The 26451-nt window shown below is 37.0% G+C and overlaps 2 protein-coding genes across 6 annotated transcripts in view; one reads left to right on the top strand and one right to left on the bottom strand.

The window, feature by feature from the left end:
• TBCD (tubulin folding cofactor D) overlaps positions 1-26451 on the top strand; it is a 131372-nt gene that overhangs the window by 15587 nt on the left and 89334 nt on the right. For all 4 annotated transcript variants that reach the window (XM_075111043.1, XM_075111040.1, XM_075111042.1 and 1 more), the window contains 6 exons: positions 4004-4049; positions 6830-6962; positions 8122-8264; positions 9057-9117; positions 9917-9991; positions 13044-13138. In XM_075111043.1, the coding sequence (XP_074967144.1) occupies positions 4004-4049; positions 6830-6962; positions 8122-8264; positions 9057-9117; positions 9917-9991; positions 13044-13138 (553 nt within the window). The remainder of the gene's footprint in view (positions 1-4003; positions 4050-6829; positions 6963-8121; positions 8265-9056; positions 9118-9916; positions 9992-13043; positions 13139-26451) is intronic.
• ZNF750 (zinc finger protein 750) lies at positions 16395-25658 on the bottom strand. Of its 2 annotated transcripts, XM_075111044.1 has the most exons (3): positions 25276-25658; positions 19088-20722; positions 16395-18666 (listed from the first exon to the last, which is right to left on the bottom strand). In XM_075111044.1, the coding sequence occupies exons 2-3, from the start codon at positions 20512-20514 to the stop codon at positions 17946-17948; spliced, it is 2148 nt and encodes a 715-aa protein (XP_074967145.1). In that variant the 5' UTR covers positions 20515-20722; positions 25276-25658; the 3' UTR covers positions 16395-17945. The 2 variants fall into 2 exon arrangements, with proteins under 2 accessions (XP_074967145.1, XP_074967146.1); XM_075111045.1 differs by lacking the exon at positions 25276-25658 and having other exon boundaries at positions 19088-22505.

Below are 26451 nucleotides of genomic sequence, written 5' to 3'. Positions count from 1 at the left end.
CTTGACTGGGTTGGTTACAACCAGAGGGTAGATTCAGACTTGTGTCTCCTGCTCGGCAGGAAGATACACTTGCTACCAAACAGTCAGGCCACCCTTAATGGTGATTTGTATAGCTTGGGGAACATGTCCTGGAGATGATCCCGATTGATATATCTCATGAAGGTCGGGCCTAAAGTGGGTTATGCAGACAATTGGAAGGTGTGGTGTGTTTCTTCTGTGATTACTAAGAAACTAGGTTTTGTTTTCCTTGCACCATGCTATTTCTAAAGCAAAACCAGACTTGACAGTCGTCATTGCTTGCACACCACTGATTTTCTCTAATTTGTAGGTGGCTTAATTATTTATAAGAGAGGGAGTTACATACTTTTCAACAGTTCAACAGGTTGGGTAAGTTGGTGTGCGCTGTATGTCCTCATTAAAGTGAAGACACCGTGGCGTAACTTTGCCTGGATACTCCAATAGGCAGGCTCCTTACTTGCAGTATTGTTAGTTGCTGACACTAAAATGTCTATGCAGGTGGCAAACCAAGCTTATTAATTATTTTGTTTGTATCAGATTTTTTGAAATGGTGTGCCTTGGATGTTTTTCTTCCTTCAAGGCAGGAAGTTTAAGTTGAATACTGTAATGCTGATTTGCCCTTTTTTCTTTTTCTTTTTCTTTTTTTTTTTTTAATGTTTTCTGTTCATGCATCATGTACTCTTCTTTTAGTATAACCCCTGTAAGCTCTAGGTTTGCAGGTTTTTCCTGAGATGGTAGCTTTGCCACACATGCATGACTGCAGCACATGGCAGAAGAAAATACGTACCCTTTTTTCCATTTTTATTTTCTTCCCTGTTTTTTTCCCCTAAAGGCCAACATTGGTTAAAGTGCTCTTTTATTTTCCCAGGAAAATATATATAGTAAGCTCAGAAGTTTGGGAAATTTGGGCTTGTGAATGCTTTTGCATGCTTTGACTCATACAGAAGTAATGAAAACTTCTCTTCTTGACATTTCTGTAATCAGAAAAAACCCCAGACAGTGGAATTCCTGCTGTGTTGAATATCTGAAGAGTAGTTCTCAACAGCTTGGTTATTACCTATTTACTTCTATAAAAATAGTTTTTTTGGTAAAAATTGCTGTTAAACTTTTCTCTGATACAGAGAAGTACCTGATGTATCACTTGCTGAAACACCAGGAATCTGGCAGAAGGTTGTATCTGACCTGCAATGTACGTTGGTGGGTGCAAACAGAACTTCTTTTCCTTTCAGACATGTGGCATTTTCAGCTGTGTTTACTCCAAAATCAGTAGGTAACATATTCTGTTGAGCAAAACCATGTAAATATGAATTCCCAGTTTTTGAAAAGATCACTATTAATTTAAACACAGTAGCTATGATGTTCTTTGATTACTTTTTACTTCCGCTAAAAATTTGCATCGATCAAATCCCTTAATCCGTATCTCCGTTGATTTACAGAGGTTGCTGTGGTGATTTTGACATCTGAAAGTATATTTTAAATTCTTGCAGTATTTTGTTTGAGAGTAGATGTTCTGTCTTGAAAATTAGATTTGAAAATAATTTGTTTAAGTATGTAGTTAAACTGTTATAGGGAAACAATGTACGTTTCACTGTTTTGTTCAGAAAATAATAGAACTGGTTGTGAAATGGAATCTGCCTATTTCACCTTTCTAAATTGACTCAGAGGCGTGTGAGGCTGTTTTCTTACTTTTTTTAGAAAAGCAGTAAAAAAATTCATGTACAATATTTGAAATATTTGGAGAATTTTCTCATTTCCTGCTTGTGTGTTTGTTAATTCCCACATCTTGCTTAGAGGTGATACCTCCTAGTTATGTTTTACCCTGAGGAAGCAGAACTGGATTCAAAGTTGGCCTTGAGGATGTGAAAACTCACAAAGAAACTTGTAGGAAGGTGGTAGAATTTAGGAACTATGTAAGACTGAAAATGTATGGATGTTTTGAGGATTCTATTCCACGTTGCTCCATCCAGGCACTCCCAGGCAGTATGCTGAGGAGTGTTTGTCCAGGAGCATTCCCAAGGCTGGATTAAAAAGCTGTTTCTTTACATTTTCACTGCTTCAGGAATTATACTGTGTTTTGTTTGAATACGCATGAATATAATTCCAGTAATTTGGAGGCAGCCCATGTGTGTCTTAGAAACAGTATCTGCTCATAACTGGGCTTTTATACAGAAAGGAAAAGTAGTTGTGAGGATAAGGTGCTGCAGAATCTGGCAACCGTTGCAAACTTGCTAACCTTGTGAAGAAACCATCTGATGGGTTTTAAAAGCAGAACACAGGAACAAAGTGATGAAGAAATGAGCTTTTGCATGTTTCAGCAGAGAGGCAGAGAAGTTTTAGAGGCGCTCTAGATTTCTTAACTATACCAGAGATTTGCAGATCTTCTGTCAGCTTTTCTTTAGGCTTTTTAATACAAGCAGTGCATTGTTGTATGTTAGTGGGAAGTATTTATTTTTTTTTGATACTAATATGGTATATTGATAGAAGCTATGCTATGTTTATACCATTTGTGTTGGTAGTTATTTCTATTAGCTGTTCTTATGGGCCTGAAGTAGTTCCGTAGCATTTCTGCTTTTGTAAATGCAGGTTTTAAAGGACACCTTACAATTGCCTAGTTACTCATGAAAACGTTAAAAACCTTATGTAATTCAATATGTATTATCAAATTCCCCTATATAGCTTGTAGTAGAGCTGATCAGAAGTGCTAATTTAGGATCCTAAAATGCAATTTAGTAACGAAACAAAATGGAATGGGTACATAGCCTAAAGGTGTTTTTATTGCCTTTGTTGCTCTTAACCACACCTGCAGTACGGGAGGCATGTGTGCATTTGGTATGTGTGAGAAAGTACATATTTTAAGGTAAGTCTGTTCTTGTTTAACTCCTAGGCATATTTATTGAGGAAGATTTTTTTTTTTCTGGTGAATGACAAAGCAAGGAAAAATAAGGGACTGAACACAGTAGTTCTGATGGATACTAAGTGAACTGAGGAAACTTTACATGTGTAACATGGTTTTGTTCAGTGTTAATAGTCCATTCGTCTCACTGTAGTGCTGGGGCTTAATGGGATTTTTAATTGTATGTGAAATGATTTTGGAAACTCTTGGCTTGTTTAAATCCCTCGGCACAGGAATTAAAGTTTGCCTGTTGGAGGTATATTTGTAGCAGGCTTGCAGTCAGAGATTTCTGTAGCTGTCTGTGTTTAGTTTAACATGGTGTTTTCAAAAGCTGTTTGAGAAGCAGGGTGAAATCCTCAGCCGTTCAGCCTGTACTGCATCCTGTCTGGCCGAGTTTGGTTGCTACTAATAACTAAGCTCGCTCACATGTGTCCACCTGTCCTGCTTCTGAGCAGTGACCAAAGTGTTGATGTGTACTGTGTGCTGTGTCATCTAAATCATAAGTGAGCCGTGTTCAGTTCGGAGACTTTCATCGTCGGGAAGTCCCAAACAGGATATAGAGTTACCCTCGTTCTTCTGCCTTTATTCATGTTCTACAAATTCTGCTTCACTTTTCAGAGGTTCAAAGCAACATGAGCTGTTTGAGATAATAGGTGCCATGGTTGCACCTGCATTGAGGTCCAGTGACCAAGCACTGAGCTGGGTGGTTCAGAGAGCTGAGCTGGCTGAAAAATAGTGGCTCTTGCTTTCTTGCTTTCTTGCTTGCTTTCCCCCTTCTTTCTCTTCTCCCCCCCTTCTTTCTCTTTTTTTTTCTTCCCTTCTCTCTTGAGTGGTTTTTTGGTCATCTCAGCTCCTTGAGTTGGCTGCCTGTATGACTGGGTGGGGGGGGCTGGGCTACAGAATCCTTAACTTGCATTGACTTACAAAGAAGTAAAACTGCACCCTGAGACTTTCTTCCTTTTATGCTATTTAAATTAGTAAACACTAGAGATTATTGCAAGAACATTAAAAAGAATTTTAGAACTACATGCTTGACAGATTGTGCTTTAGAATCTTAGACTCTCATGTCTGTTTTCCCTCTTTTAATTGTAGGCTCAGTTATTTAAACATGGCAAAAGAGAGGATTGTTTACCATATGGTAAGTTTGTAATATCCTGATTTTGTTTTTAAAGCAGTTCCAATAAAAAAAAAAGAAAAAAAGATTAAACTGATAACAAGTGGTGCTGTAAAGAGTGAAATCAACGGGGAAGTTTATAAAACATGCAAAATGAGGGGGAAAAAAGAAGAGATGACAAAGTGAGGGAGGAGCAGACACAAGTGGGCAATGTTATGTTTGAACAGCTCATTAAAGAATTTGGCAGGTGATCACACTGGCCATTGCCAGAAAACAGGAGCTGGACACAGAACATATAAACTATAAGATTTGGAAAATATTTTAAAAAATCATTAGGACATAAACTGATTTTATACATATTACTGCTGAAAATTTTGCAGAAAATCTTCCAAGTTTTAACAGAAACACAGATTTTCAGAAAACCGAAGTTTAAAGAACGTGCTACGTACAGAGCCCAGCTGGAATCATGTAGTGGTACTGGTGAAATGAAAAAAGTTTGTAGTGAAAAGCGATTATAATGAATGAAATTAGGGTTAAATGGGTACATCCTAAAAGCTGTACCTGAAAGGACAGCACAGAATTTTCTGAACAGCGTAGCTGCATGTTGGAATTATTTTCATCTCATGGTGAATGCTGGAATATGGTCAGAATTGACTGCAAAATACTAGCTTGTTTTTTATGGACAGCAGTAAAGAAAGGTAGGGAAAGGTGATGGCGAATTACAAAACACTACAAAAGACCATGTCAGTTTTGTGGAGCTTATCAGAGCACCAGAAATGTGGTTTGTGCTATTCATGGGAATCAAGCAATGATGTAAACTCACTTTAGAATTCTTATGATTTCACTTAATGGAATTATTTTGACTTCTGAGATGAAACTTTGTAGATCTAGTGCTGGAAACAGTTTCATTCTCCCAGTTACTGAGTCTGAGATGCAGATTCATCCTTACAAAATGCCTGAGATATGGGTAAAGATGGAGATAAGATAGTGAAGACAAACAGAATGGAATGACAGGTGTGCTGTACAGCTGGTCAGGAACAGACAGAAAATATTGAGGAATGTCATCACCTAGACATCACCTAGAAATAGCAGACAGCACTGCAGAAGCTGAAAGAGTAATAAGACTGCCAGGTAAGCAGAATAATAAATGGGGTAGATAAAATATGGTATAACACAAAATTATGCCATTTAAAAGATGCAACTGTACAAGACAATGGTCATAATTAATATGAAAGGAAGGTATTTGGCTCACAACATTAACCCTGCTAATAAAATTAGATGTTTTGGTCTTCCTGTAGCATACAGAAAGAATATTAAGTAATTATGAGTCTGGTAATAAGAGGAAAATCAGGGGCATAGCAATGAATAAATTTACCATAGAAAAGAAAGAATGCTCACAACTAAGAAGCAAATGTTCAGACAGAAACTGTTGGGGGTAAGAAAATGTGAGAGGCGAAAAGATCAAAGATTTTTAATTATTACAGTTTATAACAGATCTGACGATCAAATAGGAAAAAAATAGACAAATGTCAATGAAAGATACTATTTGAAATCTTTTGCAACATAGAGCGTGACTTAAAAGTAAGCACTAGTCCTGAAGCCATTTGCATGGGCCTGTAGATATTTTAGCAATTCAGGAGTTGGCAGGATTTGGAAGAGGCTTGTATTTATATATTCTTAATTTTTTTTTCCTCACTCCTAAACCATTAGTCTCACTAGGTTTTACAACTGCAAAAAAATCCAGGTTACTGGAAGGTATTGAAGTAATAGTCATTCTGGCTTTACTGTTTTGCCTGCGTATATTATTTTATTAATATTTTAGCATGTCAGGATAAATCATAAGCCTTTTTAAGAACAGAAAAGATTTTAAAGTCACATCCTATAATTTCTCAGACTTTGAAACAATTGTTACATCTTCGATTTCTTAGTATTTTGAAAACCCTGATACGAGGCTGGAGTAAGAGGTTGCAGAGTATTTTGCCAGTATGATTCCATATTTGCAGTGCTTATAGCAAGAATGATGGGTCCTTCGGAGCCCAAGTTGTTAGCCTCTATTAACTAATGATCAGCCTTCAAAACAATCCTTAATTGTTTCAGGCTGAAAATGTGAAAGGACTATTTTATTTGTAACAGGGATGTGTTCCTTGTGGAAATTTTGAATCCTGGAAATTTATACTCATTAATCAAAGATTCTCCTTTCGTCTGTTTTTTTTTTTTTTACTTTGCCGGACAAATGACTTTGTTACCTTTGATGTGCCCAAATGAAAGGTTTTGTTGCTGATTGTTTACACATACACAGTATTTCTCATGTCTAAATGTTCATGGACTTTCATCGTCATAAAAATTTCTGTGCCAGAGGAGTTAAGTTGGCGCTGCCTGAAAATAATAAATGAGGAAAGGGAACAGTTTCTTAGTATGCAGAAACTTTCTGCAGAGTAAATGAGTTAGATTTTCTGACTGCTGGTTCTGTTAGACTACTGAAAATTCTTAGACCCTGAAAGGTACTTAAACGTGTTACTTCTAGTGAGAATTAGAGGCATAAATAGTCTCAGAATTTAGATTCATTGTAATTTTCATAGTCAAAACTAATCCGTAAAGCAATCCTTCCTGTTTGGTAGGTGGAGGATATTACTACTCTTTGACCAGTGTCAGAGCTACTGCAAAGTAGGCAATAGGGCATTTGCATTTCAGTAATACCTTTAAAAACCTAAATCTTCTAAAGAACTTTCAAAATGTTTCAAAATTTTCTTACTGATATTTTTTTTTAAAAACCATTTTTCTAGCGTGTTTATTTTCTTTTACAGCTGCTACTGTACTTGAGTGTCTTGATAACTGCAAGCTGTCAGAAAGTAATCAGATGGTTCTTCGCAAGCTAGGGATGAAACTCGTTCAACGACTTGGACTGACATTTGTGAAACCGAAGGTAGCAAAATGGAGGTTAGTTTAAAGCTGAAGCAGTTTAAAAAAAATTCCAAAAGCTCTCAAAAAACTTAAAAATACCTAAATCCATATATTTGACTACTGTCCCTTTGCCCTCCTAACCTCCCCTGAAAGACAAAGAAAGAAATCCACGTGTTATTTGGGAATGAACATGTTCTTTAGTTGCACTATCTGGAAAAAGTAGATTTCTTGTGCTGTATTTAGTTTCCTGTAATTTTTTTCAGTTTTGGTATAGTGAACCAGAGCTGTGACAAGCCAAATCTTTTGATTTTTCATGTTACACAAGCAGAAGCCTGTTCCTATATAATGCATAACTTGGTAAAGGTGGGAAGACAGTGACCTTTGTTACTGAAGCTGATTTAGTACAATTTTGTAAGAGTGAACATAACTTTTTCCATTACATAGTTCTACCTCAATTTGATAGAAAGTTCACAGGGGAAAACGTGGTTTGCGATCCCACTTTCATTTTGCATATTAGTCAGGTTTTGGTGTCTGGTTTTACTTACTGCCAGAGGGCAAACTCTTTTTTAGATTTCTCGCACTGATACTTTAAAATTGCAGGCTCCCTTGGTGACTATTTTTATTGTATTTCTTTTACCAACTTTTGAGAACGTCCTTAGGCATAGAAAATTCTTTTTAGGTGTAGAGTGTACCTTGCCCAATGGCAAAAGTCAGTTTAGCATGTAAAGTATATCTTTTGTAAGAATGTATCTACACCATGGGCTAAGTATCTGAGTACAGCTTGGTCAGAAAGTACTAAGCTAGCTTTAACATTTAAAAAGCAGTTTTTAATAAGTTGATTTTATTAATTTTGGGGTTTTTTTAGGTTTTGGAGAGGTTTTTAAGGCATGGGAATTTTGTCTCTCTTTATTGTCAGCGATGGAAAGTAGGTTATATTGAAGCAGGAAAGGGAGAGATAATGAAAAGGAACCATTTAAATAGTCTAGCTCTTCTCACCTTGGAAAAGAGACAAGTGGGTCAGGAGGAGGGAGAATGGGATACTTTTCCCTTTCCTTTAAAACAACCACTAAATAACTGGAGAGCTGTACACCGAGAGGCGTAGTAACTTGACTAGCAGGCTTTATGGCAGTATGCGCCTATTGCAGCTGGAACTTAAATCAGAAAAATAAATGAACTGTGTCTGTTCCTTGTGCAGATACCAGCGTGGATGTCGATCTCTGGCTGCCAATCTGCAAGCTCAGGGTTCAGTTGTGCAGGATCAGATGAAAAAAGTTGCTGCCAATGAAGCTGACGATGAAGAGGAGTATGACATTCCAGGAGAGATTGAAAACGTTGTAGGTGTGTTAAAACTAGACAGAAAGTAATGAAAAGCCTGTAAATTAAACATATTGGAAAACAACCTGCTTAGGGCTAAGAAAGTCATGTGGGTATCTGTGCTAATGTGAATAATTGGAAAGACTATAAAATTTTGGTCTATGCAGCTGGTTAAAATATACTATATTTTTGTCAAATGATTTGGATTTCAGCATCTCAAGCAGAAACTCAGTACTGTAGCATTTATTGTGGGGTTGGGGGATGGAGTTACTGAAATACATTTTACCAATTTTATCCATAATGTGAAAGAGAGATCTTGAACCTTTCACGGATGGAAGGATGGATTAAAATTCATAATGAAAACCAAAACATTTTATTTCGTGAAAGCTTAAGAACTACGCTTGAAATTTTTAAGCTGTGGTAGTATCAAAGGAGCAGCATTTTTTTTATTAGTATGCAGTCATACGGTCTTCTGCTAGCTTGCTGGGGGATATGCTGTAAATAAATAGGCAAAAATTGCATCAGAAGACTTTTATAACTGAATAATCTAATGAACCACTGAAAAAAAAGCAACATGACCTCCATTTTGAATCTTCTGCAGTACTTAAAATTTCAAACCAATTTTCTCCTTTAGAAAATGCTTTTGACATCTTTCTTGTTTATTTGATTTCAAGTCGTACTTGTGTGACAAAGAGAAGAAATCTAGATACAAATATTTTTATTTAAACTAAGAGGAAAATAAACTGGAATATTTTAAGAAATGTTTCTGTTGTTAAATGAGAATAATCTGTTTTGTTTAAATAAAATTATCTGCAGAGCAATTGTTGGTTGGACTGAAAGACAAAGACACTATTGTCAGGTGGTCTGCAGCAAAAGGGTAGGTTTCTTATGGTTACTCTAAACTAATAAACTAAGGTGTACATCAGATTGCATTTCTATGTTGTTATCCATGATTGATAATTTGAGTGTATTGTCAATATTCACAGTTTACTTCAGATGGCTTTAGCACAGCTCACGGTATAAAGTAATGTTGGTATCTTCTTCTGATATGAAATTGGGCTAGGCTTCAGGAAAATTTCAGATAGGTTTGGAAAGAAACATTCTGGATAAGACTTGATTTGAAGGGTGTAAAGTACCATTTCCTCAAAATGTTTTTTTCTCTCCTGCTTTAAAAAATGGTGGGACTAGGCTCTCTTCAATAGTGCCCAACGACAGGCCAAAGGGCAATGGGCACAAATTGGAGCACGGGAATTTCCACCTGAATATGAGGAATAACTCCTTCCCTGAGCGGGTGCCAGAGCAGGGGCACAGGCTGCCCAGGGAGGCTGTGGGGTCCCTTCCCTGGAGACATTCACACCCCGCCTGGACGCGGTCCTGTGCCCCTGCTCTGGGGGTGCCTGCTCAAGCAGGGGTGGGATGGGATGAGCTCCAGAGGGCCCTGCCAACCCCCACCACTCTGATTCTGTGATTTCTGTGTTAAGTTCGCTGCTGTGTAGTATTTGCTTCAAGTTTGAGACTGTTGTTTTAGGGTAATGGTGTAAGGATAGTAGTGCTTAGTCGTCTTTAAGTCAGTCATCTTGTAAGTTTCCAGTAACAATTTTTGATGTGACTTATTCATCAAATGCAGTACTAATGAATCACTGTATGCCTTTTTTTCTTTCTTTTAACTTCTGTAGAATTGGTAGAATAACTGGAAGACTTCCAAAAGAATTAGCAGATGACGTGATTGGGTCTCTGTTGGACTGTTTTAGGTAAAAATCTTATTTCATGCTTTACATGCACCTGAAACGTGTCTGGTTATGAAACAGGAGGACAACAGTTAGGAAGACAGGGCTAAAAATCTGTAAATTTTGTTGCCCTTCCCCCAGATTTCAAAATCTTCTAAGGCATGGATGTGCTAAGGGTGTTCAGTAAAGAAATTTTTCCTAATCCTTCATCTTGACCCCATTCTAAAGTAATACGGAAGGACTGAAGTTCAACTTAGGGAAAATAAAAATTAAAAAATGCTCTTTAACTTGCTGCTTTAAAAACTCCTGTTGTGATCATGTCTTGAGCGTTGTGTGGAAATTCAAAAGGGTTCTGAGGAACACCAGAGGTATGAAGCCATCTCTATGTGAGGGGAGGCTAAAACATCTAGGAAGAGTGAGGAATAAATAAATGGGGTATAATAGAGCTTTATGAAATCATGAACGCCATGGAAATGATTGCCCTCTAGATTTTAGATTATTAGGAGCAAACTGAAGTATCAGGTGGCAGGTTTGGAATAAAGAAAAGGTGGTGGTTATTCACACAGCACATAGTTAAACTGTGAAAACGTCTTGCTGGAGGATGTTGTGGATGCTAAGAGTATATGCCTGAACAAAAAAAACATTCTTCTTTCCTGCAAACTCGTCCGTGATCTGTCAGAGTTTGGAAATGTTTTGGAGAGTGTTGCAATATGCTTGTTCTTGTCCTGTACCTAAGGCATGTACTGTTAGCCGTGTCAGAGAGGCTTTTGGGCTAGCTGAAACTTCGGTTTTATCACATACAGCTGCTAGGATGTTCTTTTGATGCACTTTATTGTTGGATGCCTTGTTTCTGCATCCATGTAGAGCATGTGAAGGACTAAATTATTAAACAAGTATCATATGCTTTTTTTTAATATCAAATTGCTCATCAGGTCTACATTGAGTACTTGAGCTTTAAGATTTAAACCAGTGTTTTAGACTAAGCTAATGACAAAAATAATTTCTTTATTGGCAAAAAATATTGGTAATGTTCAGTTTGTCACTCAGATGTACTCAGTTTTAAAAACTCTTCTCATATTGGTTGTGAGTACAATTAAAAATAGCAGCTCAAAGGTTAGCACATTAAAAAAAAAAAAGGTATAAGGTCTTAAAAAGCTGCAAGGAATGGATCTGCTTAGCTGATACTTACTTCCACTGCATTACTGTGATTAATTTAAGAGGTGCTGCTGATCTCAATTATCCCTGGAGCTTCAAAGACCTGTACTCACTGTGTTTTCTTTCCTTGTTTTTCAAGTCATAGGGATGAGTAATCCAACCAGTACTTGAGTGACCTGCTTTCTTCAGAAACACCTGGGAACAAATGTAGACAAGGACAAAGGGAATCTCTTCTGTATTCTTTAAACTAAATATCTAGTGACCAAAATAAAAATCAGTCAGTTGCTCATTAGAGGCACTTTAAGTTATATCTCTTGGGATAAGAAGAAAAGATTTCTTATATGTAGATAAATTAAAAGACAGGAGACAGGGAAGAAATAAGTGATCATTATTCACAAGGTAGTGAGATTATCAGCGTGGTCCTGCAGGGGTCTGTATGAGCCCTGTGCTGTTCAACATATTCATAAAGGATCCTGGAAAAAAGGTGAACAATGGGCTGAGGAAATCAACTGGTTGTTTAAGTTAGCTTATATAGTGAAAACTAAAGGTGACAGAAAAGGAAATGTTATATAAGCCTAAGTTAAGTAGCTAGACAGTAAATGACATATGAAATATAATGTCTAATGAATGTAAACTTATGCACTTAGCGAAAATGCAGTTAGCTATAAAACAGTTATTGGTACTTAGGAAAGAGGTCTTGAAGTCACCGATAGTTCTGTCAGAATGTCAGTGGAATGCTCAACAGCTGTTGGAAAAAAGAAGGCAAATGGAGTGTTAGATATTATTAGGAAAGGATAACAAAACAGAATCACTGAAAAGGGATTTAACTGATGGGGATTCTTCCAAGTGGACAGAAGAAGCAGAAGGATATAATGGAGATATATAACATCATAAATATGAAAGAAAGAGGGAAAGCAAGTAATTGTTTAGTGTTCACTCTCTCATAATGTGAGAAATGGGAAGCATCAGGAAGTACATTTTCAAGCAATTATAATTAAACCGTGGAAGTCATTGCCATAGGATGTTATAGAAGCCAAAAGTGTAAAGGGAGTTCAAAAAGGGATTATACAAATTAATGGAAGAGAGTCCCATCAGAGGTTATTAAATATGACATTGTGGCTGCAACCTCTGGCTTGAGAAGTCTCCGTACTGCTGGTTGCCAAAGCTAGGAGGAGGCTGAAAAGGGCATGATCCTTTATGCTTTGTCTTTGGCTAAGCATCTGCTATTGATCCATGTCAGAGACAGGATACTGGGAGAGATGAAGCTTTGATATGACCTAGTCTGTCTGTTCAATGTTTTATTCTTAGATTCGTATCTCTAGTTCAATACAAAATGAACTTTTTGCGTGTTTATTCATGCAGTATGCAACCTTTCCGCTTTTCAATCCACTAAAAATAGTGTAGCCTTTTTGATGTTTTTTTGCTGCGTTCACTACAAATTGCTCTGTTTTGTTTTATGTTTTTTTAAAGGTGAATAAACACTACTGTTTGCTCACTGCTCATATAATGTGTTTATTGGAAACTATCACCCGAACCTCTTTTGTTAGTTAAGGACTGTGTTTGGCATTAAATTCATTAGTTATTCTGGGCACGTTCTGTAAATCTGCATCTTTTGCCAGTGTGCTAGAAAGTTGTTTTCCTTTTCTGGATGAGTTTCAGGTATTGTACTCTTCTGTATTGAGGTTACATTTATATTGATAAGCAGGGTTTTTCTGCTTATTTTATAAGTTCCACTCTAAGAAAACATGGGAAAGAAAACATGTTCAACTTGTCATTTGTATATTTTAGAAGTCTGACAGGATTAATAACACATGCTGGTTTGGATTACATGTCTTCTAAAATATTAGGAATTCACCATGAAAAATGAAATCCAAAAAGGGAAGGCTAGTCTTAACGAAACTTGTCTTTGTTCTAAAATTAGTTTCCAGGAAACAGACAATGCATGGCATGGTGGATGCCTGGCTCTGGCTGAATTAGGCAGAAGAGGATTGTTACTCCCTTCCCGAATTTCAGATGGTGAGTTGTAGCTGCTGAACATTAGTAAGTTCATGATTAACAATTTATAGTATTAGAGATTGAACGTGTGGCAATAGACTGGAATTTGCTGATATGATTGTGCTGAATAATGACTGTAGCGTTGAATTCTAGAGTAAAAGTATGCCTATGGGGATACTTAAGGTACTTCTGTCAAAAGCATTTTCGTGGGGTGTGTCTTTTTATACTTAATAAATTTTTTGTTCCAAAATGAAATTAGTTTCTTGGGGTTTTCTTCTTTCTTCCTCCCTCCCATGTTTCTTTCTACAGTTGTATAAAAATACTTCTGTATGTCTCTATATTGTGTCAGTGTCATTATTTAAATAGGTTATATTAAGTAATTGATGACTAACTTGCACTTTAAAGCTAGTAGCATATGTTTCTGATTAAATTTCAGAGGCCAATTTTGTGTAATTTATACAATGAACTGTTTAAGTTTTTAATGTGTTTTTGAAATATCAGGATGGAAAGAAAAATAACAGGGCAGAGGAATTGTTTCTTTGTATATTCTGTATGTATTAACATACATCGAAGTACAGCGATATTAATGTGAAAGTAGTAGTCCTCTGTGTTGTGATTTTGGTCAATTTTTTCTAGAGTTGAAAGGACAAAAGCATTATGTAGTAGTACACATCCACTGTTGGGCACTTCTACAGCAAAAAGGTTTCAAAGCTGGTATTTTGTGCTAGTAAATTCAGTTGCCAGATCTTTTCTATTCTGAAGATCTTGAAGTCTTCTGATCTGAAGACTTGTTCTAGAAGAAACTGTAAAATATGGTATTTAATACAATTTATTATTCTGTCTCCATGAAAAGAGTTCATGCCAATGTAGTGTCTGTTTTGCACGTGAGAATTTTTGTGCAGCTAGCACAAAAAGTGGGTTTCCCAAACACTTTCCCTTAGTTGGTTTCCCTTTTCTAATTACTTTTGTCCTTGTATGATGAAGATTAAACAGGTAAAAACCCCTCAACTTTAAGAATGGGAAGTCATCCAAACATAAGCCTCTATTTTAGTTCTAACAAAACTGAAACAGTACACCTCTATCAAGCTATCAGGATAGCCTCATGTAATAGATTATTTTAAATCTAAATTGGAAGTTTCATGCACGTTTGATGTTGCAGAGGACTGCAAAGGACAGGAGTGAATCCTTGCTCTGCCAGTGACTTGACCTGTGCTGTGAAACCATCTCTTCACTTTTTAGGTTGAGTTTTTATGTAAGTAGAATGGGGATGATAGTTGTATCCTTCGCACCCTTCTTTTTCCACAGAGTTGCAGTGAAAATACATTGCTGCCTGTGACAGTCATTTTAATATACATAGGATTATACACAATTTTTTGTCAGATGGCATAAGATGTAGCCTTCTGTTACTGGGGTGGAAGAATATAAAGCTAAGATAGGGGAGGAAGGGAAGGAGGGAACACAATCATGGCAGCAAGGTCTTGCTGGGAAAGAGATAAGCGTTAAGGCCTAAGTATGAATGATTTTATAGGAATTGGAAGTTTCTTAATAAAACAGCGCTAGGAATTCCAACAGTCATTATATAAAAAGATGGGTAAGAGACATAATCAGAGATCAGAATATTGACTAAACTGCAACTCCTTTGGTTATCTGATATTCAAGGATGAGTTATACGGAAGGCAGAAATGTGTGATATTATTGAAGGATGAGTAAAAGAGGATAGTCTGAATTTGTAGGGATAGAATTTGGAAAGACTGGGACACAAAATGGAATGCAGCTAATGAAGAATATAACTGGTAATGACGGATCATGCTATATCTTCATCAAAGTCAAACCTTTATTATTGCTGAGCAGATCTAGGCTGCAGAATAGCAATGGCACGCTTGGCGCTGTCCCTTCTCTGTTGTTTTTTTCCTTTCGCTTTAATGGACCTAGTTTAATTTGCAAGTCTGTCTTGTTCAGTTTTGCTTTATGTAAGTTATTCAATCCACTATTCATGTAGAAATTCAAAGTCAATAATAATTTGGAGAAAGAAATGGGAATGAATTCTGGAAGTTGGAAGAAAAGCTAACACAGTGATGTTAAGAGGAACTGTGTTGTACTTTGAAAGACAGACTTATGTTCAAATTGTCCTTAATAAAATTATGTATGAAATTAGGACAAGCGCAAGTAGCATTCCTAGCTAGAATAAGTCACTACACAAGTCAAGATACAGGGAGTCACTTCTAGGCAGCTGTTACACAGGAAAGGACTTAAGAGTTCATCCTTCCATCTCACTTGGTACTAAAATTATGACACTTGGGGTACTCATCTTAGGACATGACACTTGAAAGATTATTTAAAGAAAGCTTGCCTAAAGCAGCAGGCATCATGAGGAGGTTAGAAAAGACGACTGACAGGGAAAGACTGAAAGAACTAAGATGATTTGGTTGAGAGAAGACAAAGCTGAAAGCTTATTCTCTTCCTCTTGAAAGAAAACCTTTACTTTTGACAGCTAGTTTCAGTGGCCAGAACAGGACTACAGGTAATGGGTATAATTTGCAGCAAGAGAACAGATAAGCATTAGGACAAATTTTCTTATTCTGAAGGAACTGGAGCCCTAGAATAATTTGTTTAGGGACATTGAGTTAGAAAGATTTCTGTTAGGAAGGACAGAATTCAGGTTAAAAGGTATGGAGAATGGTTTGAGTAGTTAACCTTCATCATTCCCTTCAGCCAAGTTTTTATTGAATTCCAGGAATGGAGATGAGGTAGACTTCACCACTGGAACTTGTTTTTATGAACAATATTTATATAGAGGTGGTGAAGAATAAATCCTTGAATTGTATGGAAAACCACCAAAAAGTGTTTCCTTGTTGATTTAAAGAAATACTAATTAACAACAAAAACGATGCATCAGATTTTTAAAATTATGGATAAGGGAAACAATGAACCTTTCTGCTTCCAGAAATCAGTGCAGCAGTGGCGACGCTAGACTCTGTAATTTCATGTTTAGAAATTATGGATGTGGTAGCATATGTCCCTAAGCTTGAAGCTTTGAACTTGGCCTGAAAAAAAACTTTCTCCTTGTTTCATCAGGTACTGATGCACAACTTGATACATCGTACTCTCTTCCTGCGTTGCTGTTGTAATTTGAGTTAATTGGACTCTTTCTGTTACCATGTTCACTTTGTTCAAACTCAGATTGATATTCTTGTCTTTTGGTAATCTTTTTCTATGAAAGATTAAAAATCAGTGATGTTACCCTTTTTTATGTTTCTTAACTCAGAAACTTAACCCCTGTAATTTACGCTTTAATGGTAAACTTCTTAGAACGCTCAGGCTGAGCTGTCAGCTCAAAACACCAAAACACAAAAAATTAGAAGAAAAACTTTGAGAGCTCTACATTGCATTGCATGCAGCTCTGCTTCCTTTCATAGGTTTATACCTACTAGTAATGTTTAGGCGGGTGAGGATGTTTCTCATCTAAATAATGAATCTATGAGAAATGTATATCCATAGTTTTGAGTGAATAATACTTAGTCTGGGGTAGCGCATACTGTGCAAATTTATGCAAGGTGTTTTATAAACAGTGAAACAGCCTTATTTTAGTTAAACCTTTTGTAGAAGCTTTAAGGCAGAGGGAATTCTGAGGTTTGTCATATGGAGCAGAAGTACGGGTGAATTGATCTGCCTCATGAACTTCCTTCACTGAAGGAAGCTCCTTTTTCAGAGTCCATTGGTATTCCATGCCAAATTCTACCTGTAAATTGAAATTTTAGCTAGCAGTTTCTTTGAAATTTTTCTTCAAAATATGTGCTACAGATAGTGTAGAGAATGTATTTGTGTTCATTAATGACTTTCCATATATTTTAAGTACAGGCCACAGATTTATTTGAAAAATTTCAAGTTTATATACACAGTTATAGAAGCAGAAAATAGTTTTAGGACGTATGTAGAAGCCCACCGAAACTGATAATTAGTGATACATGTATACTGAAAGAAGACTTTCACCAGGAGTTTGCCTCAGGTGAAATAAATTATATAAATAACCTTTTAGGCTTGGAGTTTGAAGGTTGCCCAGAGTCTGTCCAACCTCAGAGGATTAGGCACCTAAATTGTTTAGATCTTCGAATTTTCAGTATTGTTTTCATAGTGATTCAGTTAAAGGTGAACATAAACTGCATTTATTAAACTGACGCAGACTTTCTTTGGTTTAACTTGAATCGTGTTCTTAGTTGACATAAGAAAAGCTTGCTTACGCAAGATTTGGATCAGTTTGTTTAAACTGGCGTCTGCCTCCGAGTAACAAAATTTGGTCTGTTCTTTTGTATTATGGCATAATGGCAAAGTGCATTCATATGCAAATCAGTTTTTACAGTAAATTCTAAATAGCCATGTTTAATCTTAAGCTTATTTAAACAACTGCACGGTGAAAGGAAAAGTTTTTCAAAGAAAAAAGACAAAAAAACCCTTTTAAATGAAATTAAGCCTGGAAAAGACTATGACAGTATGTTACTGAACAATATTATTTCTAGAGCTTAAACATATTTTAAGAAAGGAAGTTGTAAATTATTTTACATTAATACAGTTGCAAAAAACCTTAAAGATTCATCTAATGTACTTTGGCTTTAGTAATGAATGCAAAAATTCACTCATCAAAATCTGAGCTTATACAAGGGAAAGGTCAGTTACTTTAAAATATTAATATAAAATTATGAACATTATTTACATGGGAGAGATTGAATGTATCTCATCATGGACCAAACCCAGTAAGAGGCGGTTCGTAGAAATTTTACTGTGTTGCTGGTAACTAGCTTCTGTGACCAGAAACTCATCGGAAAGTGAAGTATTAAGATACTCTTGTTCTCTTCCTTAAAGTGAAGACTCTGCTACAGTCATTTGGCCTAACTCTTTTAGTGCCTTGCTGTGATTTTGCTGATTCTTTTTGATTTGTCCTTTTTTGTCCTTTTACTTTTTGATTGCACTGAGTATCCTGAGTATCAGAAGAAGTAAGAGTAGCCTCTGTACATGAAGCATTACTGTCCTGAGGACTCTGCCCTTCGTTGTCCATTCTAACTTTGCCAGGGCTGTATGCAGCTAGCTGACAGAGAGCTACAGCCGCTGTTTGTTTCTGTTCATCACAGCTGTCAATTATTCTTAAGTCTTGAGCTTCATTACGGTGAGCTGTGAAAGATGATTTGTCGCAGGCACTGTTAATAGGGTTCTTGGGGTTACATGCATCTGCTCCGGAGGTTTCGTTTTCAGTGTTTGAAGAAGTAGCAGCACCATTATCGTGAGACGGACTGTGGAATGATGTTTTCAGGCTTACTGTGTTACAGGAATCTTTTACCGAGAGGTTCAGAGGCATGTCTTGCAATTCTAGAAAGTTCTGACTTTCTGTTTTGGATGTGGTTTTGTATGTGTGCTCATGAGTAGGTCCTGTGTTAGTGTCAGCCTTTTTTGAAAGATTAAGGGGAGCTATCCCTGTGTCTTCTTCCGTGTTGGACAGTGAGCCTTCATTGTTATGGCATTCGTTCTGTGCATGGGGATCTTCATCTGTGACGTTAATGCTGAAAGAAATGAGGAGAAAAGAGAATTCACCATCAGTTACTCTCTTAAATTGGGGCTGAGGAAGTGGGCAGGAAGAAGAGAAAAAGAATCTGGCTAGAAGGCTGACAATTTTATTGTTTCTCCTGTAACTCCCCCAAGTCCCTTTCACCACACACATGCTGTAATACAGGTAACTGCCTGAACTATACAGCCACGTGCATGGTAATGGCATTGGAAATACCTGGCACACTTAAGGCAAATGAGTGGTCTATTCACTATAGTGACTGAGAGTTGTACCATGTTTTGCACAGTTAATATTGAACAAGTTATCTCAGTGCTATAAATTTAAATATATTTTAGGGGCACCGTGCGAAATGTAGCTACCTTTGTGTGTCCCTAGTACATCTGACAGGAATTCCAAAAGTTATTTTATTATTTTACCTGGTGGGTGAATCTCCTCTATCTTGCTGCGTCTGCGCACTTTGAAGTAGAGTGGGTTGATCAGTGCTTTTTCTCACAGGTCTGAAAGCTGTGAAGTTTTCTTCTGGTTGATCATACTTGCCAAGTGATGTGGAAGATGACTTGTTAGAGAGGTCAAATAAGCCTTCGCATGCCTGGCTTGTCTGAGTGAAGTTGGTCGGGCTGGGTCTGCCAGGGGAGCCCGTTGCCGCACTTCCTGCGAGAGGGCTCATTTTAGCATTCTCTCTTTCATTTTGGTCGTCTTTGGAATGGCTTTTGGCATGCAATAATGTCATTTCTTTTTCATAATCTGCTTGTTTTTTATGTGAACTTAGAGGGTATTGTTGGGATGGGCTTAAAGAAGCTGGATACAGCAAGGTAGTTTCTTCCATTAGATGAGAATTTTGATCTCTGTTAATACCAGCTACGTGTGAAAATCTGTAAAATGGAGGATCTGTTGGCCTACAAAATCCATATGGTATCGGAGGAGCAGAATGATATTGTTGGAACAATCGATAGTGTTCATACGCTGACGGATTTATGGGTTTTGGAAGTGGCCCAGGGTGGGGAAGAAAGTGTCTTTGATCTTGTGTGCCATAGACAGACAGAGCAGAGCTTTCACACTCTGAATTACCTGGAAGCAAGTAAGGTGTGTAGATGGCCAGCCTGTGCTCATAAAAATGGGGTGAGTACTCAGGAATCATCGGTTGCATGTAAGGTGAAATGGAACCAAAGCCTTTCGTGGGAGCAACTTTATGTGGAAACTCTGGGAGGAAAGGAGAGCCTGCTTTCCATGGGTGACTTGGTGCGTGAAATGCAGACTTAGTGTGAAAAGGCGAACTTTTGTTAGAGAGCGATATAATTTCAGCTACTTCACTAGTTTCTGGGCCTTTACTATCTCTGTGTTCTCCTACAGGAACGAATGCCGAGGGCCTTACAATGCTGTCCAAAAGGGGCTGCATGCTGATAGCGCTTTCTGTTGTAGTACTGGCAGGGGTTAATTCCTTCTGAATCGTAGGTTTTTGTCCTTGAGTTGCTGTGTTTGTTGCCTGGTTTTGTAATTCAACATTTTCCTTGGCATCTTCTTTTGCAAAAGGATATTGAGGCTTTGAATCGAGGTTTGACAGTCCATTTGTGACAGATTTAGAAGTAGTTGGTTTGACTGTAGGTTCGAGCTGATTGATCTGTTTGGGCTCCAAGGAACTGGTCTTTGGACACTTAATAACGCGATCTTGCTCCGATACTAAAGTAATCGAGTTTTTGCAGAGGCCATACTTCATATGGTTAAAAAGATGGGATTTCTCATTGCAGGTAAAGGGGCACTGAAAGCACTTGTACTTAAAAGGCTTTCCTGGTGGTCTTGGGATGTAGTGAGGCTTCTTTGGTTTACGTTCTTTGAGGAGACTCATTTTTTTCCCTGCTTTAAACAATTAAATGTAATGATTCTTTATAAAAACTTTCTTGTGGTTAGCTTTCCTCTGTTTTAGCCTCTTGATGTTTCCAGTTTTTCAGGTTTCTAGAATCCTTCTCAGGTGAAGAGAGGAAGCCAACTCCCGTGGCGTCTCAGGGAAGAGGGGGTGCGGGAAAACAACACTTTTGCAACTGGCAGTGCAGGAACTGTAACACAAAGTTTAAAATTAGCTGTGGTGGAACATTGGAACTAAATACAACCAAATACATTCTTTTAACCATATTCTCCCTCATATTACCTACAGTGTGTTGTGGGTTTTTTTTAAACAAAACACAAATGCTAGATGCCAGAGTTGAGATAGACATGCATTAGACTTCGACATCTGTCCGCACCTAAACAGAGTCACAGAAGCGGCTTAATTTTCAGCGGTGCTAGTCATCCGCCACTGGTACCGGCTCGCTGGAGGTTTCTTTGAAAACTGAAGGCACATTCATTCAGAAGATGAAAGTAGAAATCTAGGTGGAGCTATTGAGAGAGAAGTGGAGGTGGGTAGGATGAGAAGAGGCAGGTCCTGGCAGCAGCTGGATATGGGGCAAGCCTGTCGGGCCGGTTGCGGAGAGAGAGGAGGGAATTTCCTGCTTTGGTGAAATGAGGGTGGAGTGGATTGGTTGCACTTGGGTAGCTGACTTGGCTCTTTCAGAGACTGACCAACCCCCTCTTTCACCTGGCATGGCATTTCCTAACAGCCTAATCTCAACGGATACCTCAAAAGTGGCCAATCTCTCGAAGGATAAAACCACACCAATTTTCTTCCTCTTCCTAATTCAATTAAGAGAAATGAGTACTGCAATATCTGACTAATAGAATCTTCTGCTTGATAAACATATTTCACATTCTTCTGCTGGGTAGCGCTTTACATGTTGCATATAGTTAACACGGATGCACAAGTGTATTAATTCAGGTAAAAAAGTGTCTGACAGCAATTGATTTATAGGAGAATGATCTATCTGCCTTTCTTCAGAAAAACGAAGGTTGTGGATACTTTATACAGCCTAATGATTTGCTCAGTAGATAAGTCAGGAGGGCTTGTATCAGCTTGTTCCATTATGTTCACTGATTCTGAAGGCGTGAGAAACTCTCAGAGTGAAGTTCTCATGATTTTATAGGATGTGTTATGGCAGAGATCTAAAACCCGATGATTTCATCATGAACTATAAGCATCATTATCAAAATGATGACTGTTGCAAAACCACGTACTGTATCTATTGTGTTACCCGAAACTACAGGAATACTAATTGTAAGCGTGACTAGATAGCTTGAGATATATACTTTTTTTTTTTAAAAAAAGCTTTTTATATAGAAGTTTGAATTATTAGTATTAAAATACTAAGATTATGAAAAGAATTGCTGGTAATTACATGCTGTGAGATTTTAGTTAGAGATGTTTTGCATTTCTTAAATCAGAGATTATTTAATAGAAAATGACATGCAACACGTTACGAAAACTGAAGGCAGAGCTACAGAATTGCTGCTTGTTTCATCAGGTATAGTAATTCTAGCAAATTGTATTAAATGTTGTTTCTGATGTCATAGAAATGTTAATTTTGTTAAAATAGTAATAGTGAAGGCACCCTGAAAAATGGAAAGCTGCTCTGTAAGTAGAAAAAACAATCAGGTTTTTTTTTTCTTTTAAATTTAAAAATGATTAAATGTGCAATAGCCTAAAGAACAAGGAATGTGTAGAGAAGTGGCTTTTTATTTTCAGGTTTTAGCAAAGCTTTATTTGGTTGTTTGAGTTGGATACCGATACTGTAACAATGAAGAAAAAAAAAAAAAAAAAAGACTTATACAGCAGCATGTTAAAGTCTTGTCATTGGAGTCTGGTTAAAATGGTAGTTCAATAAGTTTAAAAAGAAACATACAGTATTTAAAAAGCATTTTAAATAATGATAGCCAGAATTCCTTTGAAAGATTAAGAATAATGTTTTTACATTTAAAAAAAAAATAATTGAGGTGTAGGAGGGGAGGTCCAGACAGGGAACTGGTCTTTTTTTTCTCTGCCTTAGGTGAGCTCGTTGCATTTATTTTTCACTAATGATGTATAACTAACGTGGACAGTTTGTAATGGACTTGGTCAAGTCAGTTTGTACCTGCTGTTCTTTATATCTTCTTGGAAGTACTTGTGCTAATTATTCTTGAAAAAAATATTGTTGTCAAAACTCCACTGCATTCTTAGCTGAGCCATTTATGATAACAGTCTGAATTTGCATTCAGGTGCAGCACTTATAATAAAGAGATGTTAATTAGATTTTCTTGTTCTGCTAGCTTTCCTTTGCTTAATAATGAAAATTCCTGTGTGTCCTGTTCCCCCCCACCCCGACTTTGTACTTGGTATTTAGCTTTGATTCAAGTTATTCCTGTTCAACAGAGTATTAACTATCGTTTCTTAATAAGATAAAATGCATTGTTGCAGTTTTAATATTAGAAATTTAGAGAATTGGCGCTTCTTTGCCAGGTGGACAGCAGGAGGGAATTACTACAGCTTTTTTTTTTTTTTTTAAAAAAAAGGTTGTTTTGGTTGCTCAGCCTGCAGACACTAGTGCTCCCAGAACCGGCTGCTCTGACTCGAGAGGAGCAGAACGAGTAGCTTATTTTAAAGAGTTGTTTACCCTTTTGTAAAATTAGTGTCAGCCATATGAATGTTCTGTTTCTCTCTTTTACTGTTTATTCCCTTTTTTTACTTATGGTTTAAAAATGGCAGCAATAAAATATTTCTAATCCCAGACAGGAAGGATAATTTCTCCTCCAATCTCTAAGTAAAATGCAGGGGTATCTGGCAGAGATACATATTTCATTATTAAAAAAAATTAAAACTATTTCGTCTCACACATATAGCTGGAAAAGGCATTAATGGTTTAAAGTGGGTGCAGCCAATTAAAACTGTCTCTGTATAAATAATGTTAGTTACTTCCAGTTGTACAATGTATGTTTTATGCTACCAAAATTAAAATTTAGTATTAGAAAAAAAATCAAAATCAGTAGTTGCTTTTTCCTGAAACTTGAATGTCATAACTTGTGATATTCTTTAAAAATAGAAAAGATTTCTTCAGCAGCAGGATGATAGTTTTAATGCAATTTTTTTTAGATTGAGAATTTATTTCCTGTATACCTGATTTTAGAAATGCAGAGTTATACATTATTATAATTTTCTCTTTCTAGTTTTGAAATGTAGCAGTATTGTTTATTTATATTTGAATTGAGAACAGATTATTCAGATAATATTGGTTAAACTTGAGGTTGTCGTAGCTGTTTGTTTCTTGTCAATAGTATACCTCCTCACGGCTGTCTCATCGGTCGCCCTTTCCAGGCTGAGGCTGGTAGCTGCAAATTTTCTTCCTTCTTATTTTAAAAGTATGTTCTTGCTACCTCCTTGCCTTTAACATATTAGCAAGTTCAGAAAGCAGTATCATTTAACGTTGTGTTCATGTGTGTGTGTGTATATAAATATATAAACAAAAATGTACGTGGGTCTAAGTATATACATACATATATGCACATTTGTGTTCATACACACACACATATGTATATATGTACATGTTGTTTTTTAGGTTTTTAAGTAGTCTAAATTGTTTAAGATGCCCAGTTGATCAAAGAGGAAATTTCAAAATGTCTTTTATTACAAGCAGGGATGGTAATTATATTTCTTTTTAGGACAGTGCTTTAGCAAACTACGTAACAGTTTGTCATGCACACTCCATTATTATTGCAGTATCCTTTTGGTGATGTTGATCTCTCTGACCAGGAGTACTCACTGGGGTGGAACAATTTGAAGGACATGCTATAATTAAAATATTGTGATGTGGCATTATTGCATAACTCAAGGACATGCCATTGTCACCTACCTGGAGTGTTGCAAGAACAAGATTTGTGAGTTTTATTCTAGCTGAGATTTTCCAGTGATTAACTACCACTCCTTTCTAAACTTCCAGTTCCTTTAAACTGAAAGATAAATTTTAACGCAACTGTTTGTTAATTAGGAGGAAACATGGGTGAGAGGAGTGGGTTGGCGAGGACTGGAAAGGAAATATGTGTTGAAGGCACAGACCGAAGAGGGACTGCGTGCTTGTGTGTGAGTGTGCGCGTGTGCCTGTGTGCGTGCGTGTGGGAGGAAGTACAGAAACAGAGATTAAATAAGTTGGTTAGGCAGCGTGGATAAGAAATAAAAATCTTCGTAAATATTAAGTTAATAAGTCAGTGTCTTGATACACTTTAATCAACTAGAGAGAGGATAACTCAAAACAATCCAATTCTCTGTGCTAAATTCCCAGAAGCTGGCAAAAATAATAAATCAGAACTGAAGTGGAGCACCTTATTTTCACACAAGCTTTTCAGATTAACCTGCCGCTGCTGTATGAAGAATAGTTGGCAGACTAAACATAGCATTTTTAAGCAATACAGCTTTTTGTCATTCTTCAATATAATACATTACCTTCCTTTATGAAAAAAGGTGCTTGAAACACTTCTTACCAACAAGAGTTAATTATTGTAAAAACTTACAAGAGTTAGTTTCTCTCTGAAAATATTTCCCTCTCCTGTTGAAACTTTCTGCTGAAAGCTTAAGCTGGTGCAGTAAATGCACCTGCTAGGAGCAACCTAGTCTTTTGAGACAGCTGAAAAATGAACACCTCTGATTTACTTTTTAGATGTTAATGTGAACACGCTTTCTTTGAAAAAAAATGCTCTAAAGAAATGTACTTACCAGATACATAGGTGTCTGAAACCTTCAAGGTGATCACTGGTGGTAAGCTGTAGCTGTCACTGCTGAGAGAGAAGTACCTGTTCTCTGCTTGATCTCTAAGTGAAACTGCAGGAGGTTGTTTCAGGGGGAGGGACTTAAGAAGTGTAGGAGTTGAGCCCTCGGGGTGTAGAGATGCACCTGATATTACTCCAGCCTGAAGCTACGATTCATTTGTTTGCGTCCACTGCTTTCATTCAGCATTACCTCAGCATCTAAGCTATCGAAGAGAGCTCTTGTCGCTTCTGTGCCCTCCAACAATCAAATTTTACTCTAAACTGTAGAGTCTGTTCCTCCGAGCAGCAGTCAGCAATGTGGGGTCAAAAATGGCTTAGGTAACATACCGAGCTTTTAATATATATAACTTCCGTAGAAGTGACTCGTGAGCAGCAGAATTGACTGTACACGGGGGTAGCAAAGCTTAAAAATAATTTTACTCTTTTATTAGAGATTGACATTTTGCATCAAATGCCTTTGTACCTTTAATTTTTTTTCCTCTTTTTTTTCCTCCCCCTCTCCATTTTTATTTAAATCTTTTTGTCCTTCATGAGTCTCCCTTCTGAAGGCGGGACTGAACTAACTCCAAGCTTGCTTGCCACAGGAACCTGCCAAAGCTTGTCTATAATCAACAGTCAAATGTACAGATCCTGTAAATGGAAAGGAGTCACCTCCGTAAGAAATTGATAATCACGCATATACGCTTGCTTAGGAGCTGTGCAGCTGAGTGGTGACAGGAGAAAGTCAACCGATGATCCACTGATTAGTACTAGCGCTTGCTTTTGGTTGCATTTGTTCGAGTTTTCAAATGACGAATTTATTAGTGTATTTGCCAGCCATCTAATGACATTGTTGAGTGTTTAGTGAAATAATAACTGGTTGTTAAAAGGAAAATCTTTTGGTAGTTCTATCTCTCTCTAAAAAACATTCCTGTTACTGAATGTTAAAGGGGTTTTTGGCTACTAATTCTAATGTTATTGAGACGTTAAAATTTCTGGTCATAACTGTTAAGTTCAGCTGGATGAACATGATAACCCTCTTATTTCACCCACTCGTTTATAGATAAAATAGTTGCAGATTATTGAAACTTTAAAACATAGAGGTATGGTAAATTTCATACTTGGCAAAAATATTGTCTGTTGA

This window comes from Phalacrocorax aristotelis, chromosome 16 (genome assembly GCF_949628215.1).
Source record: "Phalacrocorax aristotelis chromosome 16, bGulAri2.1, whole genome shotgun sequence".
Lineage (NCBI taxonomy): Eukaryota > Metazoa > Chordata > Aves > Suliformes > Phalacrocoracidae > Phalacrocorax > Phalacrocorax aristotelis.
The sequence above is the reverse complement of the archived record's forward strand: the minus strand, read 5'-3'. Positions and strand labels throughout refer to the sequence as shown.

What these genes read in the sequence shown, in the direction of transcription:
- ZNF750 (XM_075111044.1), bottom strand. Translation starts at nt 20,514, where the DNA reads ATGAGTCTCCTCAAAGAACGTAAACCAAAGAAGCCTCACTACATCCCA. An exon ending in AGAGGAGATTCACCCACCAG is followed by an intron (nt 18,667 to 19,087) that starts GTAAAATAATAA and finishes CATTTCTTTCAG; the next exon opens with CATTAACGTCACAGATGAAG.